General features: G+C 41.6%; 1 protein-coding gene across 1 annotated transcript in view; it reads right to left on the minus strand.

The window, feature by feature from the left end:
• The window catches only part of UNC13B (unc-13 homolog B), a 206892-nt gene that overhangs the window by 118318 nt on the left and 70154 nt on the right, over positions 1-18420 (minus strand). Inside the window, exons 9-10 of the mRNA XM_054283505.1 lie at positions 10016-10342; positions 8040-8130 (exon numbers count right to left, since the gene is read on the minus strand). Coding sequence (XP_054139480.1) covers positions 8040-8130; positions 10016-10342 — 418 coding nt within the window. The remainder of the gene's footprint in view (positions 1-8039; positions 8131-10015; positions 10343-18420) is intronic.

Here is an 18420-nt window from a genome sequence, read left to right on the forward strand (position 1 = left end):
AAGTTATGTAATTATTCAGTGCATTTGCTAGCATTGCATGAATAGTTATTGCTTCGTTTATGATCTCTCAGTCAGTGCTAGTTAGCTCATCTTTTAAACTCTTGTGCTTTGTAAGCTGAAGCCCACTGCTATCTCTCTGGTGCAGCATTTCTTGTACAGATTGCTTCAGTAATACACAGAACTGGGAAATATCCCCTCCTCCCACACAGATCCTTAAAAATAAGAGTGTGAAGTCTGGCTCTCCCAACAGCCAATGCTATTTTTAAGGGCTGCGTATGTGGCAGGTAGGAGTCCCCCCACCCACCTCTCCCATTGCACCCCTATTTTGAGCAGAAGGAACTGGCTTACTCCAGTGTCAGATGAAACTCTCAAAATTTTTCCTGATAAGTACAGGCATGAGTGTCATGTCGAGGTGATCAGGACACCACAGGCTTCTGTGCCCCATTCCAAATCAGATGCAACCTCTATCACCGGAGCACACTGCTGTAATTCTGTTCACCATTATAGCCACAAAAAAAGGTGCAAAGGGAGGAGTTTTGCATAAGGTGGCAATGATTGTCTCAGCTCCATTTCTAGCGCTGTTCTACGGCCTTAAGAGGACTCAGTCCACTCTTCATACAGATTTGGGTTTCATCTTTACTGAAAGATTCACCACTACAGCAGGTCCTGAGAAAATACTATCAGAAGGTTTCTGGAAGAGTATTGGTACAAATGTGAATGCAAGCTGGGCAGCTTCAGACAAGAGAAAAGAGCTTACTGTAGTTTACCTCAGTTCAGACGGATGAGCTATGTGCACACAGACAGTTCCTTCAGCCTGCCACACTAGGTCATTTCTGTACACAACCACCACAGAAACTGCTGTGACCTGACAGCCTATGAGAAATGTTGCCATAGAAAAAAAGGCAGAAATCATGGATACACAGTCTTAGCAAGAATCTAGGAGTTGTACAAGACAAAGGTCTCATCTATCCACCTCGCCAGCACACTGCTGCCACCCACATCCTGCTCTCTGATCAACAGAGATACACTTGCATCGAGAGGAATAGAAGTGACTAAGATACCTTTTCCTTCAGAAAACACCAACTTGTCACAATCAAAACTTGCTTTACAGGACCATAACGAATGTGAATGAGAATATTTCTTTGGTCAAACAGTTGAGGGAGTGCAGAGAAGAGTCGTTGCCTGAAGGAGTGTTACATCTTAGCAGTCAATGCATTTTTCTAAACCAGGGCAAACCTAGCTCAAAATCTCAATGTCACTCAGTATTTAGATCAGGAACGAGAATCCTATTCCTCCCTTATTCTAGACACACCTACCTTAAAAAAATCAATAGGTATCATAACAGTCCATTTGCAACCAGTGCTGTCATTAAGACCTTAGAGAAGCACAGAGTTCAGCAAAGTGGATTACCTGAACATAATGTGCAGTACTGCCACAAAGAAAGAGATGCACCTGATTGTGGAACACACCATGTTTGCAAACTGTATCCCAGATGTTGCACAAACACTTACTCTTTTTTTTTAAGGAAATAAATGGAATAAACTTGAGAAGAAAAGCAAACTGATATTGGATTCCTATTTAAAGGCTTCAAATCAATTTTGACTTACAGATTATGTGCAGTTTACAGCACAGGTCTAGAGAAGCAAAGCCCCCTGAATTCATTTGGGATTTTTTCTAAATACCAACAAGAAGATATTGAGAAAATTGAAGGGGACCGATGCCCAGTGTGCCAGAGGATACAGATCATCAACACCAAAACTGGGCTTTAGCAGAGATGTCAATATATTGATATGTTTGGAGAAGCTTGCAGAAAGAGCAACTGAGCAGGCTCTGAGCTGCTGTGGTCACCATGGAAAACATTCCACATTGCTTCACAAGAGACTATTTCTCTCAACTACTCTAAAAGGGGAAAGGCTGCTGATCTTTTCCACTGGAGGTAAGGTTATCAAACACCAGCTCAAAAATCACAACAGTAGCTAATGAAGGCACAACACTATTTTCTGGTGTGTACATTCAAATAATTATTGCTTTGCTCTAATGTTCATTGTAAAAAAATATATTATTTCCTATAGATTCTTAGGGAATCTCAGAAAGGATAAATAAAAATGGATTTTATTCCAAACAGATGTGAATATGTATTTTATTTAAGACATTTGGAGAAGAAAGAAGCTTTCCCCCATTTGAGCACAGCCTGTCAGCTGAACTGTTCCTGACAGAGACGCAACAACAGACATAAATTGGTCAAACCCCAGGGAATCACCCCAGACTAAAAGTTGCTTCAGGAAAGGCACAAAGGGCTTTGGAGTGTCTCAAGACTTGCCCGCCTGCAAACTCAGATGCAACAGAGAGAACCAAGATTATGGCATGAGGAGATAGTCCCCAGTACTTCTGTATTTGAATGCTTTCTAAATAACTATTGTTGTGCAATCCCTAATAGATCTAAAAGCTGCATTTTCAGAAAGGATTTGACTACTATAGCCACCTAACAGCAGACAGTCTGCAGTACTGCTGGCAGCAACCCTCGGATCATGCCTGACCAACAGGATTTCCACCTGAGGGTAGGAGCAGCAGATTCATGACCACAAAAAAAGTTCTACAGATCCCCACCAACACTGATCCCTAAACAGTTGATCAGGAATGTTGGTATTTTGGTGGAGGTTAAGATAACCTCCACAGATCGTTAGATAGAAAAGAAGGAAGATATTTAACTGGAGATGTATTTTTTCTGCATGAAGAGAAGTTTCTAGTAACTCTCCGTTAAGAGTTACAGTGCTTCAGTTTGCTTCTTTGCCACTGCGTGGGAGGCTTTGAAAATGCAGAGCTTACTCATCTTCACGGGACTGATAAAGAGACACCTAGGCAACAAAGCTTAAGGAAAATAAAATGCCAAAAGTAAATTATTGCATGGACTGCAAGACTCATGAGAGGTAGAAAGGGACAGCTTCCAGTCTTTTGCTGAGTGGCCCAAAACAGTTTGTTTTCCACAGGTGCACAGTCCTTGGTTTTATGGATCAGAATCTGGGTTCAGATGTGGAGGCTGATTTCACACAGGGACAGGCAGACAACATACAATCAAAGTTGCAACCAAAACTGGCACCAGACCCTGCTGGTCTCTTCACCATGACTTTAAGTCCAGCAAGGACTCGTTAGGACATCCCACCATTGCTTATCAAGGGAATAGTGATGCTTTGCATCAACAGCTTGCTTTCTCAAAACCAAAAGAGAGTTCACACTACAAAATCACCAACACATCACCCTCCCAGGACCAGGGTTTTAAAACTGAGACCCTCATGGTTCTTAAATATTTGCAGGTGCTTGATCAGAGGCGAAGCCATAGAGCATGAGAAAATTAGGCGAAGGATATGACTGGGTACCTCCAACACTACAGGAAAACCCTGTTTAGAACCTGCAACTGCAAGTGATCTTCATATTCCAGAAAACTACTGTCATGAACTGCCTCTGCCATCTCAGTTTGTGACCTGATTATGTATCAGTCAAGAGAAAAAGACTATTGACATTTAAGGGAATAGGGAAAAGACAAAGGTTAAATCAAAATAATTGGTATACAATGGCATTACTTAAAAAAGGAGGAAACACTGCTTCTGTTACTTTGGTTTTGAAACAAAAACAAGTCAATTAATGTATTTAAGATGCTGACAAAGAGAGGAAAATTATGCATAAGACTTTTCTCCCTCAACAAATTCAATATAAGTGGAGAAAATCCCAGATCCCATACCCTCGTCTAATATTTAAATGTACTTAAAACAGTTGGTAAGAGAAGTAACTTGATGATTTAACTGAATTTTTGCTCTTCTTTGGTCTGCCAATTCTTTTGTTATACAAAAGTCAGATTCAAATTTGTATCATTTTAGAAGTCACATAGCTGTGTCCCTAGCTGGAGGCTATTTCAGTTACTGAGGGCTGCAAGTTGAAGATGCAATAGCTACGTGTTTGTTCTTCTTCTGGAAAAGAAGATCCCACTGAGGGACTGCAGCAGATGAACTATCAATTAATCTCTCTTTGTAGTCAAAGTTCTAAGTGTGAAGGTGAGGATTACTGAGTCATTCCTTGCAGGGCTGAAAACCCTAGTTGATTCTAGCATAATTAAGTTTCCTCTTCACAGAGAAAGAGAACAAGAAAAACAGCAGAAGTGAAGAACAAAACGTACGTGCATGCTACAACAAAGCTTTTTAAACAGGCACAGTAACAAATTCCCGTGCCATTTTGTAACTGTCACATCTTAATTAAAATACTACATTTCTCTGACTCATGGTCAGAATGTAGGATGCATGTACATTATTCACATGAATATTAATCTTTTCCCAGGTAGGAGGCTGAATTGCTTAGGGGATTTATAATCACATCACATATGGAAACTTCTTGGGTGTCTTTTTCTTTTTTGGACTTTTTCTTTATTGTTTCAAATTTCAGTCAGATCATTAACAATTAAGGGTTGCAAGAATCATTCCGTTTGTCTATGTGATAGGAGTCCAGCCCCTCAGATCTGTGAGGTGGAGCTCTATGCGTTTTCATGAAATGTTACAGCACATGGAGAAAGAGGAACACAGAAATGTGCTGGAGACATCCGTTCCAACGCTAAGGACATAACCACGTGCTCTGAAGTGCTGGAACAAACAAGGATAGTCCTCTTGAAAGGTCTTAGGCACTGACAGAAGATGGAAAGATGTTCATACAGTGACCAGAGAAATGAGACAGGATCTTTTCTAGCTACCAAGAGAATTATCTGCTTAGACTATCACCACAGGGACCTTTAAAATCCTGATCCTCATCTGAAAGTCTGCCTTTGCATCACTGACTTTCAAACAAAATCTGTGGAGAAACTGATGACTCAACTTGCGCGGAAAGCAAATAGCAGAGATGCTCCTCTAGATTTGAGCATAAGTGCAGAGAGAAATGAGGATGCAAATAAATCTGAGGAAACTGTGAGCGTCACCCTGATACCTTAGAAGGAAAGGAATTAGACAAGGAATTAGAAAACACTAGGTGATTCAAGAACACAAACTAATAAAAACTGAGTGTCTGGAGCTCAAGAGAAAGAGGCTTAAAGGACCAGGGAGTTCAGGAAGCTGATGAAACAGCATCACTGGACAAAAGTCAGAACTTGCCCCAGTGAAGAAACCTCCTGCCTTCTAGGAGGGCTTGAACTCTCTTCCTGAGGAAGTTTTTAAGGACAAAAATGATTGCACAGGAAAGAAATCAAAAGGCTGAAAATTAAACATCGAGCAACGAATACAAAATATGACAAATAAAGGATGGATGCCATTCATAGGAAAAGGCATCATCAGGTGGCATTAAGAATGCTGGAAATTTGATGCCTTAATTGCTTCAGGTCTTCAGTGAAAGGGACAAGCGCAGTCAGGCAGGTGACAGAATTAATAGTGGATTGTTGTGGGGGAGTTTTTAAAGGAAAAAAGTTTAGAAAGTTATTAAAAAGAGGCTGCAGTAAAGAAAAAAAGAAATAACCACCTTATCTCTGTTTAGTCAGAGGGCTCTGATAAACATTTATCCTCAGGTTCCATGTTGCAACACTGATAATCACTAAGCACTAAGAACTTGAGAAACAGGCAACACACTTGAAGATTTGAAAAAGACAAAGCAACTATTTATGCTTAAAATATAATAAGAGAAAGCCTTGTATAATTATAAAAGCACTAACTTCACACACTCCAGGTCCCTGGGGATTGAAGACTGGAACAAATAATCAAATTATTTGCAAATCTTCTAGAACATGAAAAGGAGAGAAATAACTGTGAGCAGGGTTTCATCAAGTGTAGAACTGTGTCAAATGCATTAACTTCCTTCTATGACAAGCTAAATTATTCTAAGGGGTAGAGAGAGAATAATAGAACCTTTATACTCTGTGATCTGGATGAAGCTTTTAAAATAGATGCAAACATACTGGTAAAAAATTGATAATCATGGTAGCCAAATTCAAAGAACGTATGAAGAAAGATCCCTCAGGCAACTCTGGTAGCTCACAAGCCATCAGCTTTGGTTTTGTCACAGACAACCTGAATTATTTGTTCGAGTAAATGGTAAAGAAGACACAGACAACAAAGTGCTTACAAAATGGAAAAAAAAATAAAAACAACAAAAAACATCTTCTGTAAGGACAAGGCAAAGCCATAATTTAGCTGTAATCCAACACAAAGATAGGCTATGCAACAACAGACAAAACTCTTTTTCAGAAGGAACCTCAGTTCTGCAAAGTGTAAAAGGCTAACTATACATCAGTAATAGCCTGTGATAAAAAAAACACCATCACAGCAGGACAGCCAGTATATCCTGGAATATCAGGACCACAGACAGGAGAACAAAGTCTTGGTTGCCCTATAGTGCACATGAGCAGGCTTGCAGCTGGATTTCTACATTCAGCTTTGGATACTGCACTTCAGGGAAAATAAAGAAATGAGTAGGAGAGAGAATAAAAAAAAAGCCAGGCTGATGGAAAGTGCCTAAAAATCCTGTCAAGAAAAGACTAAAAGAAAAAGGGTCATCTAGTTAACACAAGAAGAGCAAGTGGGGCTTTGTCCTGTTTTTGCAGTAGCCCTTTATTATTCCAGTATTCCTTGTCCTAATCACAAGACATGGATTTATATGGAACAAGAGAGACCTAGAGCAGAGGTAAGGAAAACCCTTGGGACAGAAAAGGCAGCTAAGCCCCAGAGCAGCCTCCCAGAAAGCTCCAATTCCTACGTTTTTTGGTTTAAGGGAAAATTTGATCCATAGTCGTCAGCAGTGGTCAAGGCAAAGCAAATAATGACATTTTGCTATCCAAACTAAACTACTGTTTCAGTATCATCCCAAATCATGTTATCCTTCCAATTCAGCAGAATCACAAACCAATGGCGAACCACCTTATGGCCCTTCTACTCTCTCAGAAAAAGAGAGATATCCATGGATAGGTGGTGTGGAATCTCTTGTCCCTTGTCTGTGCACTTGTTTTCCATATGGCAGAGAATTAAACTGTTTTGTTTGCATAGTCTACAAAATCATAGCAGAAGCTCATTTCTTCTTAAATACTAGTGGTGTTCTTCACTTTCCATGTCATACTGAGAGTTTTTGATCCAAATCCTCTCTACTCAGAAGTGAAGCCATTGTTAGATGAAAAAGCATTTACAATCCAGATAAAACAAGAGAAAATCTATTTTGCCTCCCAAGATGCAAAGTAACAACAACAATCAGTTCTTGAAAATTTGCAAAAATCCACAAGAGAAAGTCCTGATTGTGACAGATACTGTAAAATCTTTTATAAAAACAAAACAAATCATCTCTAGAAGAAAGTAGTATTTCTAAGTGAAATATATTAACTCTGCACTTGGGCTAGCAGGCAAAATCTAGAGAACATGAACACCATATGTTATCTTTCTGTGGGCATATAGATGGATAAAACCATAAGAATTTTTTTTTTTTAATTCAACTTTTTTGGTTCTCAAACAGTGTTTTCTAAAACAAGAGTGTTTATACTGTTATAGAAAATGTCACAACCTTTTCCTTTTGACTTCCCAAATCAAGACTATTTATTTTTAAATCTTACTTTCATGAGATGGAAATACCAAGACTTACTATACACCCACTTTCAATAAGTATATATAAAAATATTTGATGCAAAGTTTCCCAAGGAACATTTTCACACGACAAATAATACAGATAACTCCTACTAAACTAACAAGCTATCCTCAAGTTGCCTTGAGAAAAAGTCTTAATTTCAAACAATTTAGAATAAATTGACTTAAGTCCTAGACACTATTGTTATTATTTACAAATTCAGAGCTAATTTCTCAGCTTCTGCATATTTTCTGATATTCAGCTCTAGTTCCACACAATAATGTTAAAAATGTCTGGTAGAACCAGAGAGCCCTAAAACCATCACAACATGCTGCAGTCCTACACAATACATTCGATACAATTTTTGTCTGCAAAACATCAAAACTGTAAGACGTGCCTTACAGTGAAGAAGAAGTGAAATCTTGGGCCACAGCAGCTCAGAAAAGGAGAGAAGCAATACTCCATCCTACCTGTTGAAGCTGCAGTCGGACTTTGCTAATGGCTCTAATCCAACGGGCTCTTGCTGGAGGAAACGGCGGTGGCTCGATGTCACCCTGGTAGCTGAAAAGCAAGAAACAGGAAATCACTACATGAAAGATACTTACCTGTAGCATTAAAAATTCTGTTTGGTTGGTTACAGCTTCAGCTCTGAAGGAACCAACAGGCTCCAGTCAGCACAGCTGTGCATGTGCTTTGGGAAGTGAGCAGCTAAAGGAGAGGTTTCCTTAAACTCAGGAGCCACCCTGGAAAATGGTGAGCTGAAAGATATGATCTGTACACAATCCGAACACAGGAGGAAGATGATGTTTGTGCTAATATGAGGAAAGCAGTCAATGACACCAGACCAAGCCAATGCAACACAATGGTACTGTAATTACAAATATAAAGAGGTGGATGGAAGATTTTATACCTCCATGCCTGTTGCAGTTTTCTTCTAGCCACTGCCCCTTCCTACTCCTCCTGCTGCAAATGTACAGCCCCTCTTTATTGGAAACACTGGCAACAGGGCTCAGCCCTTAGTTTCCTCTGTGCATTGAACCTCTGTTTCTCCACTCCTTCCTACAGCTTTTCAAGAGGACAGGCAGATCTGTCACCAACGTGCCACCTCAGTGCCCACAGCACATCTTGCAGTGCCTAAGCTTGTGATACCTTGGACCTTTGGTTGCACTCCTGCTTTTGTATGTTGCTGAGGTGTAAATCACAAAAACAAACACCTCCTGCCTGCAAAGCACCTGCCCACAGTGCTGAGTGTATAAAACAACCCCATAGATGAGACCAAAACACATCCATGCTACAGGTCTAGCTCAGGTGCAGCTCTAGGGATCAACACTCAGAGCTCTGTTCCATGACTATTCCATGGAGACAGGAGAGCACTGCCAGAGGGTGGGGAGAAAGGGAGCCAGTGAGGCAGGAGCATCCAAGTTAGATGCCTAAATTAGCCTGAAATAGACTATGTGAATAACCTTTCCTGTGAACAAATATAGGCCAGCCATTCTGGGACAAGACTCCTGCTGCTCTGTTAGGAAAAGAGGAAAGTGAATCAGAGTTTAAAAACAGTTTAACACTTCTCTCGTCTTGTTTTCCTCTTTTCGTCTTTAGTGTAAGGCTTGCCTACACATGAACTCCTGCAGTTAATTCCATCATCCAAGCACAGTGACACCAGATGTACCCTCCAAAGGGTACAGACAGGCAGACATCTTCCCATGGGTCTAACTGAACTAGATTAAAAAAAAATACCTCATACTTATCAAAGTAAAACCACATCCAGGGGCTGCAATGACTTGATTACCTCAAGGAAAAATGTCACTCTCAAATTTAAGTAGTGAAATTTGAAATTTCTGTAAAACCTGTGCAAAACCCAGTACTCTACTCGCCCAAATTTATATTACATACTTTTGAAGCCTGTTTTCAGTACTGTTGACAGCTTGGAAAGCCAAAGTACAAGGGCAAGAAAAGCTCCCACAGTGAGTCAGACCAACATGTCTATTCATGCTGTAATTCTCTACAACTTACAACTACATAAACACTCACTCCAATGGTGGTAGTCTGCAAGAATGGAACCAGTGAAGCTCTAACCATGAAAATGCAATTCCTGGTTGTTCAAACATAAACTTGATCCCACATGAGCAATGGAAGCAACTATTTTGGGGCTGGAGCATGTTCATCAAACCAGAGACAGGAAAATCCACCAAATGAGCTCCAAAGTGGTGTTCCTCTTTACACACACACAAAAACCACAGTTTTAGCAAGTGTGCCTCTTTGCACACAAGGCAAACATAGCTTCAGCTTAGCCAATGTCCCAGAAGTAACTGGTCCTCTACAACAGATGTTTCACAGACCAACAACATCAACTCAGTTGTCAGAAGAGGCTGCAAGAACAATGTCCAGCAAATAGAATAATCCTCTTTGAACTAGCTGAAAATAAATTGGTAATAGCTTCACCTACCTCATTTGGACTCCTGCATCAACATCCTTGGGCTTTTCAAGTTCCAGAGGTAACTTAGCTGCAGAATGGTCTGCAGGCTTTTCCTCAGTTTTGCAGACCTTCTCCTCCTCTCCTTTGCCATGAGGCTCCTCTTGCTCCTTGAGCCACGCCTGACCATCCTTCTGGTAGCTGCTCGAACTGTGGTAAGAGTGATTTGACTGCCTTTCCTGGTGATCATCCTCCTGCTCGGAGCCGTGGGCACTTTCATGGGAATGTTCCAGCTCACTGAGGTGAGAGCTTTCCTGGCTGACATTGCAAGAGGAGCCGTATCTACTACTGCCAGCAGGACTGTGAGAGAGTAAGAAAGTCCATCAGAAAAAACAGTGGCTTGGAAAAACACAAAATAACCTGCGCATGTAAAAAACTGAGCAGTACACTAAATATTACTGAAAAGGCATGCTATGAAGTCATACTTAACTATTATATTATTATTATTATTATGTAACTATAGATTTGTGAACCTCAAAAGTTTGGTAGGCAGTAGAAATACTTCATACACAATCTACCAGTATATAGATCATATTTACTTCTTGTGTATATACAAATATATATATACACACATTCGCATATGCTCTATACATTGGTCTTTGTTGCACCAACTACTGCTTCATCTTATACCAGCTACAAACTGCAGTGAAGATATTCTAATAACCAGATAGGAATAAGAATGGAAACACAGCAATTCAGAGTGAAAGTGCTTCTGTCTTCTGCAGTTTTGCTGCAACTGGGGGTCTTTATCACATCTATTTAAGGTGACTGTTGTTAAAAATAAAGTTAACTTCACTTTTATGCATTAAAAGTTTATGATTAAATATGTTGCAGTCAAGATTAAGACTGTCAAGACCTTTAACTTGCAACCTTTTACAAAAACAGAAAAATTTTTCAAAGAAAAGCCAAACATAGGGGTGTGACCTCTGGGATTCAAGACACCACTTTCAGGACTGAATTCCTAGAATCCTCAAACAAAATACAGCAGATGGAGATTTCTCATGCAGTCAGGAAAACTATGGCCAAGAATTAAGCAACACTCATATTTTTCTCTTGCAGTCTTGGAAGAATTTGGAGCCAGGAAGTTCTGTGAGTGCAGAGCTGCAACTGTATGATCAGAGGAACAAGTTTCACTTACATTACACAGAATTATATATATGATTAAATTTAAGTTTAGCAGGCCTCTGTTTTGATTTTTAAGGGCAACTATAACTTGGCACTTGCATAGGAGTCATTGCACTCATGAAATATGGGTATCTTCCTCTAGGGACTTTCCTAACTGCATGAAGTAAATTTTGCACCAATTTTAGGAAGACCAAGCATTACAATATCTTCACTGATATTTCTGAAAGTGTTTTAATATATTCATTAACATGAAGTAAACCTAAGTAGTTCTATAATTTATCATCAGTAAGTCAAATTTCTCTCAAAAATTTAAAACATTTACCTTGCATTTTGAGAACAAAATGTTCCTCCCTACCAATACATTCTACCTGTTACTTTTTTTTTAGCAAATACAATAATATTATTCCTAAACAAGAAAGCAAAGTTAATTGTATGCAGCAGAATTAACACACAAAGACTATAACTTCTGAAAGGCTAATGAAATTAGCCTGCTAAGAACATCTTGTTCAGTGGGACACACTATAAGAACATGAGAAATTCAATTACACTTCCAAAAAAGGAGTGGGAAAAGGGGAGAAATGGTCTAAAAGCTTGTATGGAACTAGTGACTGCAGTTTGCCATATTGTCTGTGACAGCCACCAGCAATACCACAAACACTGGGAGGGGACTGGGACTGAGCTACGAACATCAGACACCAAGGCCACTCTCTACTGCTGCAGCATTGCATTATAAATGGTCAAATCCCATTTATTATGCCTCATTTGTAACTAGCCTTTTCTCATTCAGTTGTTCCACGCCATGCAGATTTGCAGCCAGTGTGTCAGGATGCAGAGCTGCTCCATCAGGAGCAGAATCAAGCCCAGTTTCTTTCTCCTCAGGCTTCTCTGGCACATGCTCCTCTGCCTGATCCTCTTTCTGCAGTTCACCTGAAATCACATTCCGTTGTTCTTCCGACTCTTTGTCAAGCTTCTCTCCCAGCTCTTTGTTGGATGTATCATCAACAGTGTTTGCACCAGATGGCTCTTCAGAACGTTCATTGTCTACAGCGTCAGGCTGCTTTGAAGACAACTTCACTTCTATATTTGCGTCAGCCACTTGATCCGAGACTGCAGATTTTGAGTTTTCTTCTGAACTGACTGTTCCTAACACCTTGTCATCTGGTTTTGACAAAGCCTGTGGTGGTACATGTGGTTCCTTCTTGGCAGAGGTCTCCTTGATGTCTTTTTGCCAGGGAAAGGAGAAATCTAGCTTTTTCCCAAATACTGCTCCTTGGGCACTCTCTGGCTTACTCACCTTTTCTTCACCACCTCCTTCAAACAGAGACATAGAGAGTTTCTTAAAACTGGACACAAGGCCCTCATCTGTTCCTGCTTTATTAGCAGAAGGTGGTTGTTGAGAGAAGAATGACCCAAAAGGTTTTCCGCTATCAGAAGATGACATAAAGCCGAATTTTGGCAAACTGGGTATGCTCGGTATTTCAAAGACAGGTTTACTACTGCTTGCATCTGGAGCAACATTATTAGCTTTACCCTGTTTCTTCAAGTCAGATTTGGAAGCAATCACTTCTACAGGCATCCCCTCAACTGTTAAATGTTTTTCCTGTTCAGCAGTTTGCTTTTCCACCTCACTTGTCTTCTCTTCCTTCAGCTCAGGCAGATGAACACTGGGCTCATCAGCTGGAGCTGTGGGTTTGCTATCATTACTACTGGTCAAGTCCTGCTGATCAATACCAGCATTGGCCTGATCCCCTGCAACAGCAGGCTCTGATTCAAGTGTAGCACTCTCATCTAACTGGGAAAGGTCTGTGTCTGCCCTGTTAGTTTGGGCTTCCATTTCCAGTGCGAGCTCATCAGTAGAGCCAGTGTGAAGGATGTCAGAGGCTGCCTCGTCTGCAGGAGCAGCTTCTTCCTCTGCTACACCTGAAGTCCCCACAGCTGGTTGGAAAGTACCTACATCAGCCTGGCCAGTGGCCTCAGTCTGCACTGCATCAGCTGCACCACTGAGATCAGACTGGCATGGCAGAGCATCTACCACCTCAGAGGGCTGTGCTTCACTGTCCTGCTGCAGCACCTCAAGGGCTTCATTCTCACTAGAGACTCCTGTTTCTGGAGTGGCACTCAGAGGTTCCTCTTTAGAGGCTTCCAAGCTCTTTTTCTCCTCAATTTCTGTTTTCATAGGAGACTTTTCTGTGGAGTTCTCTTCTGTTGAAGCAGCTATTACATCCTTCTTCACAGAGGTAGAGACATCTCTTTTAGACTCTCTGGCTGCAGCTGTATTTTCTGGCTCCCTAGAGTCTTTTGCTGAAACAGACCCAGTGACATCTTTCATACCAGTGCTTTGAGGTTTAGGGGTGGATTTTGGAGGCGTGTCTTTTGGAGATTCTTTTGGACCTTTGAAGATGCCAAATATATCGTTCGTGAAAGCTGGTGCTGGGCCACTTGGGAGGGATGAGAAACCAAAGAAAGAGGAGCTCCTCTTCTGTGCAGGTGGAGGTGCAGTAGCTTGAGGTTGAGAAAAGAAACCAGAAAATGTTTTAGGTGGTTTCATTTTTGTCATGAAACTGGAAAACATTTCAACTGAAGAATCCAGAACTGATTTATCACTCTCAGGTTCCTTTGGCTTGCTTTGCAAATTAGGTGCCTCTGGCATTTTAGGAGGAACATGTGGCTGTTGTGCCCTTTGTAATCTGTCGGCTTGTTCAGGTATTTTTTGTTCTGGCAACTCATTCTGTACACGTATTTCTTCAGACACCACTTCATTTTTCAAGTCACTCATACTATTTAAGTCATTTAGACCCTGGGAATCCATCTTATCACCTGAGGCCACACTATGATCAACCTTTTCAGAAGTTTGCTCTTTGGAAGAATAAGGCCCTTCATCAGTAGGAAATGCAACGCTGTCCATTTTCTCCCCATTATCCAAAGCATTTTCTTCTGCCCTTGGGGAAATACTCTGTTGGTCCTGAGAACCCTCCTGCACAGTGGGAGTCTGAAGGCAAGGGCCAGGAGCAGACAGGCTGGCTACTGCAGCGTCCTTGGCCTGTGGAAGCTTTCCTAAGCCACTTTCTCCACTGGCCTGTGGAAGCTTTTCTGAGCCACTTTCTTCATTGGCCTGTGCAATCTTCTCTAAGCCACTCTCTTCATTGGCGTGTGGAAGTCTTCCTAAGTCACTCTCTCCACTGGTTTGTGGAAGCTTTTCTAAGCCACTCTCTTCAGCTACTGCAGCAATACTTTCTACATTGCCCACTGCCAGCTTTTCTGATTTATTTTCTGGGATTATGAGGTCATTAGATGTTTGTTTGCCAGTCACTGCTGCAATAATATCATCAACTTCTTTTTTATTGTCTGCATCTTGTTGTGTGGTAGAACTGCTGGTTTTGACACCAGAGTCAGTGGGAACACATTGCTTCGTATGTGGTTTAGCATTCACTGGTTTAGTTGGTTTTGTATTACTCTCCTGTCTGGGAGCAGTTGGTGGCTTAGAATTCACTGGTTTAGTTGTTTTTTCCTGCCCTGGAGTAGTTTGTGGCTTTTCATCCAAGAAGGATGTCAAATTGAAGAAGCTAAAACTAGTACTTCTTTGAGGTACACTCTTTTCAGGAGCTGGACCACTGGAGAAGAAGGAGGGCAGATGAAACAGCCCCTCTGTTTCTTGTTGCTTTCCACCAGCAGGAGCAGCAGCAGGCACTGAAGGCTTTGGTTCATCTGATCCAGTGAAGAAGGAGAATATGCTCTTACTGGCGGGCTGGGATTTCGGAGCAGTGATATCAGAGAAGCTGAATGGCAAACTGAAACCCGACTCTTTGGGTGTCTGGTCTGGCTTTGGTTTTGCCCTATTAGCTGTGTCTCCCACACGACCTCCCTGTTGCTTTGGTGTGGCCGTGGGTGTGCTGCTTTGCTGCCCAGCTGGCTGGCCCAGCTGGCTTCCTCTGGGACCTACACTCACTGGCTTCTGTGAAACATTTCCAGGAGGCACTTTTTTACTTCCAGGAGACTCCTCAGATTTTTTACTTTGTTGTTCCTCTTGCATCCTGGGGCTAAGAGAGACATGCTTGTCCATGCCTTCTGTTTTCACCTCTTCCTTGGGGGTGGAGGACAGACACGGCATACTGGCACTCTGAAGACCCCCAGTCTTCTCAGGTTTCTGCCTTGGCTCAGTCACAGTCCTGCTGTTGGGTTTTGGCAGAGTAGTAGGACTTGAGGTTGGTTGAGAAGACACAGGCTCCACTTTGAAGAGATCTCCAAGGGATCCAAATAAAGATGAGATGCCAGAGGTTTCCTTCTGTTCTGGCTGTTTCACCTCTTCTGGTTTATTACTTTGCCTCTTCTCCGGTTCTGGTGATGGCTGTGGCACTTTGCTTACTTGTGTTTTAAAGAAATCAAAAAATCCAGAAGATTGGGGTTTGTTGGCAGTTGAGGTTGCAGGAGAATCTTCTCCAAGACTGAACAATTTCAGAGCACTTTTAAATAATGTCTCCTCAGGCTCAGTGGCTGGTTGGCTCGGAGTTGGCTGTGGCTGACTTGGTTCATTAATGGCTGCATGCCTTTCAAGACGCCTGGAAGCTGGAGCTGCTTTAACAGGTCTCTCTTCCCGTATGGGCCTGCCATCTGCAGCAGTTTGGCTCAGTATAGAAGGAGATCTTGTTAATCCTGGTTTTTTAACATGGATGTTTTCAGTCCGGTGTAATTCTGGCTTTTCATTTCTAGCAGCCTCCAAATTAAGTTCTGACGAAGTGTTTCTTCTTGGTTCTGATGTAACAGGAAACTTCTGCCCAGTTTGTTCTTCATCTAACTTTTTATTTGGTGTAAGTGGTAAAACATCAGCCTTATTTTCAGATGGTATTGACCGTGTGTCTGTTCTCTTTGAGGATGAATCTTCTGATGTCTCAGAGCCAGGGCTTGTAGACTTTCCAATTAGTCCACCCAAAGCAGAAAATAAGGAGCTAACTTTGTTCACTGGTGTCTTCTTGTCTTCCTCAGTCTTTTTTGCTTCTGTTACTCTTTCAGTAGATGCTGCAGTTTCTTCAGCTTTAGGAGTAGACTGAAACAGCTGGAATCCAAAGAATCCTGATGACCCACCCCCAGAAGTTGTCACTGGGACAGCCTTACCAACTTCCTTGGTGTGGGATTCCTTACTCAGAGATTTATTGAAACCTGCCTTGGAATGCGTTCTGAGATCAAGGGTTAATGGAGGCTCCTCTGAATGACTCGGGGTTTCCTTCTCAGGTCTGAAATCCACCTTTAGTTTTTGAAGTTTATAACCTGAAAAATCTAATGGCTGCTCTCTCTGATAATAAATTGACTCCTCAAACATTTGTGAAAAAGTTTCCAAATTCATGTTCATTAGCTGGTCGCTCCTCTGCAAAGCTACTGACAAATCCAGGGGTTTATTTGTTGTATAATCATCTAGACACTCTTCTTCAGCAAACCAGAACAGTTCATCTTCACTGCCAAGAGGCACTTTGAAACCACAAACAGCAATTGTGCTGTCTTCCAGCACAGCTCTTGGAATGGAATCCATCTGGAAATTATAATCCCAGCAGTCCATGTAGGAGTAAGTTTCAGGAGCACACACGTAGACATACTGTCCAGTGGGATCAGTGAGCAGGGAATACACATACTGGTTGTCACTGTACATGTAGTATCCACAATCACCATCTTCTGATGGCCACCACACGCCCTGCTCAAGCATCATTATCCACTCCTGATACTCCCTGCTATAGGATGAGTACATTAAGCCTTCATCCATACTTAAAGTGTCTTGGTCAATTAGTGTCCACATTGTTCCATCACAGCCAGAGGAGTAGCTCAAATCCATGGGCAACTCTTCAAATGAGTAACTGCCGTCTCTTTCAAAGGGCTGAAAGTTACTGTAACTTTCACTGAGAGAACTAGCAGTCCATGCATCATTTTCTTCCAAACAAATGTCTTGGAACATTAACTGGTCAAATGATTCATACGATATCGCACTTAAATCTAGACTCTGTCCATCAAAATTGGCATTAGTCTGCCAATCCATCACATTTGCATTCCCATCCTTTTTACAAAGATTCATTACCACATCATTTTCAGGCCAGTCCAAGAACTGAGGGGGCAGAACAGGGTTCTGGTTTAATACGTAGTAAACTGGTACTGCTATTCCATGAGTGTCAGCCAGTCCCCCCGTTTCATATTCCCATTCAAAGCTAGAATGGCTCCTGGTTTCCTGATAAGCTGAGTACTGCTCTGTAGGGTTATAGCTTTTATTAGTCAAATTGAGAGATTCATTAGATCCTTTGTTTAAAGGAGTTGGAAGAATTTTAGATTCTGCATCCTGGTGAGGAATATGCCTACTATTTACAGGCTTTCCAGACAAGTCCTGTACATTGGCTTGCAGATTTAGGGCCTCAGAAAGCACAGGATGTGCACTGTGAGGAACATGAGGCTCAGTTGTTTCATTTACTCTTGCACTGGATAGGTGGCCAGTAGTGGAAGATTCCACTGTTTTCACATTATCCTGCTTCTCCTTTGGTTTTGGCAGCAGATTTTTTAAGAAGCTGGAAGCTTCCTGCTTTTCTCCAGTGCTGCTTTGACTGTCAGAAGCCGTTCCCGAATTACTGGGTTTCGTCTCCAAGCTAGAATCCTCACCTCTATCAAAAAGCTTCATGAAGCCCAGAGAATTTGGTTTTGTCTTCTCTTGCTTACATTCGGACAAGTTTTCACTTGAGGCAAACCTAAATAAGCCAGAAAATAATCCAGGAGAAGTGGTTTTCTGGCTATCACCCTCACTTTTAACAGCTGAATCTTGATTATTGGCTGTATTTTCATTTGAAGAAATGTGAAGAAAGCCAGAAAGAAAACCTGTTGTGTGCTTCTTCTGAATATCATCTGCACTGGGAGCTTCTGGCCCTTTGGCTGAAGAGGTGGATTCAACTGAGCCTTTGCTTAAGTCTGCTACATTTACTCCCTCTTTCATCTGTCCTCCTTTTTCATTTCTAGGTTCTTCTTGAGTACTCTTAGATTTCTGCTGCTCTTCTTTGGCCTTAAAGGTAGCAGAGGCACCATCCTGGTGTTTTTCTCTGTTTACCTGGACAGTAGATAGGTTTTCTTTAGTCACGTTTCTCCTTCGTAAAAGTTCCTCCTTATTGTCTGATAAATTTGGAACTGAGCTAGATTTTACTGAAACAGCATTTCCTGAATTACTGTTTCTGCTTTCATGCAGGGAACTGCTACTAGAACCCTGATGACTTTTTTGATGCTGTGTAGGTGCTAGA

This window comes from Melozone crissalis, unplaced genomic scaffold, assembly GCF_028551555.1.
Source record: "Melozone crissalis strain CALT ecotype California unplaced genomic scaffold, PUWL_Pcris_2 ptg000036l_1, whole genome shotgun sequence".
Classification (NCBI taxonomy): Eukaryota; Metazoa; Chordata; class Aves; order Passeriformes; family Passerellidae; genus Melozone; species Melozone crissalis.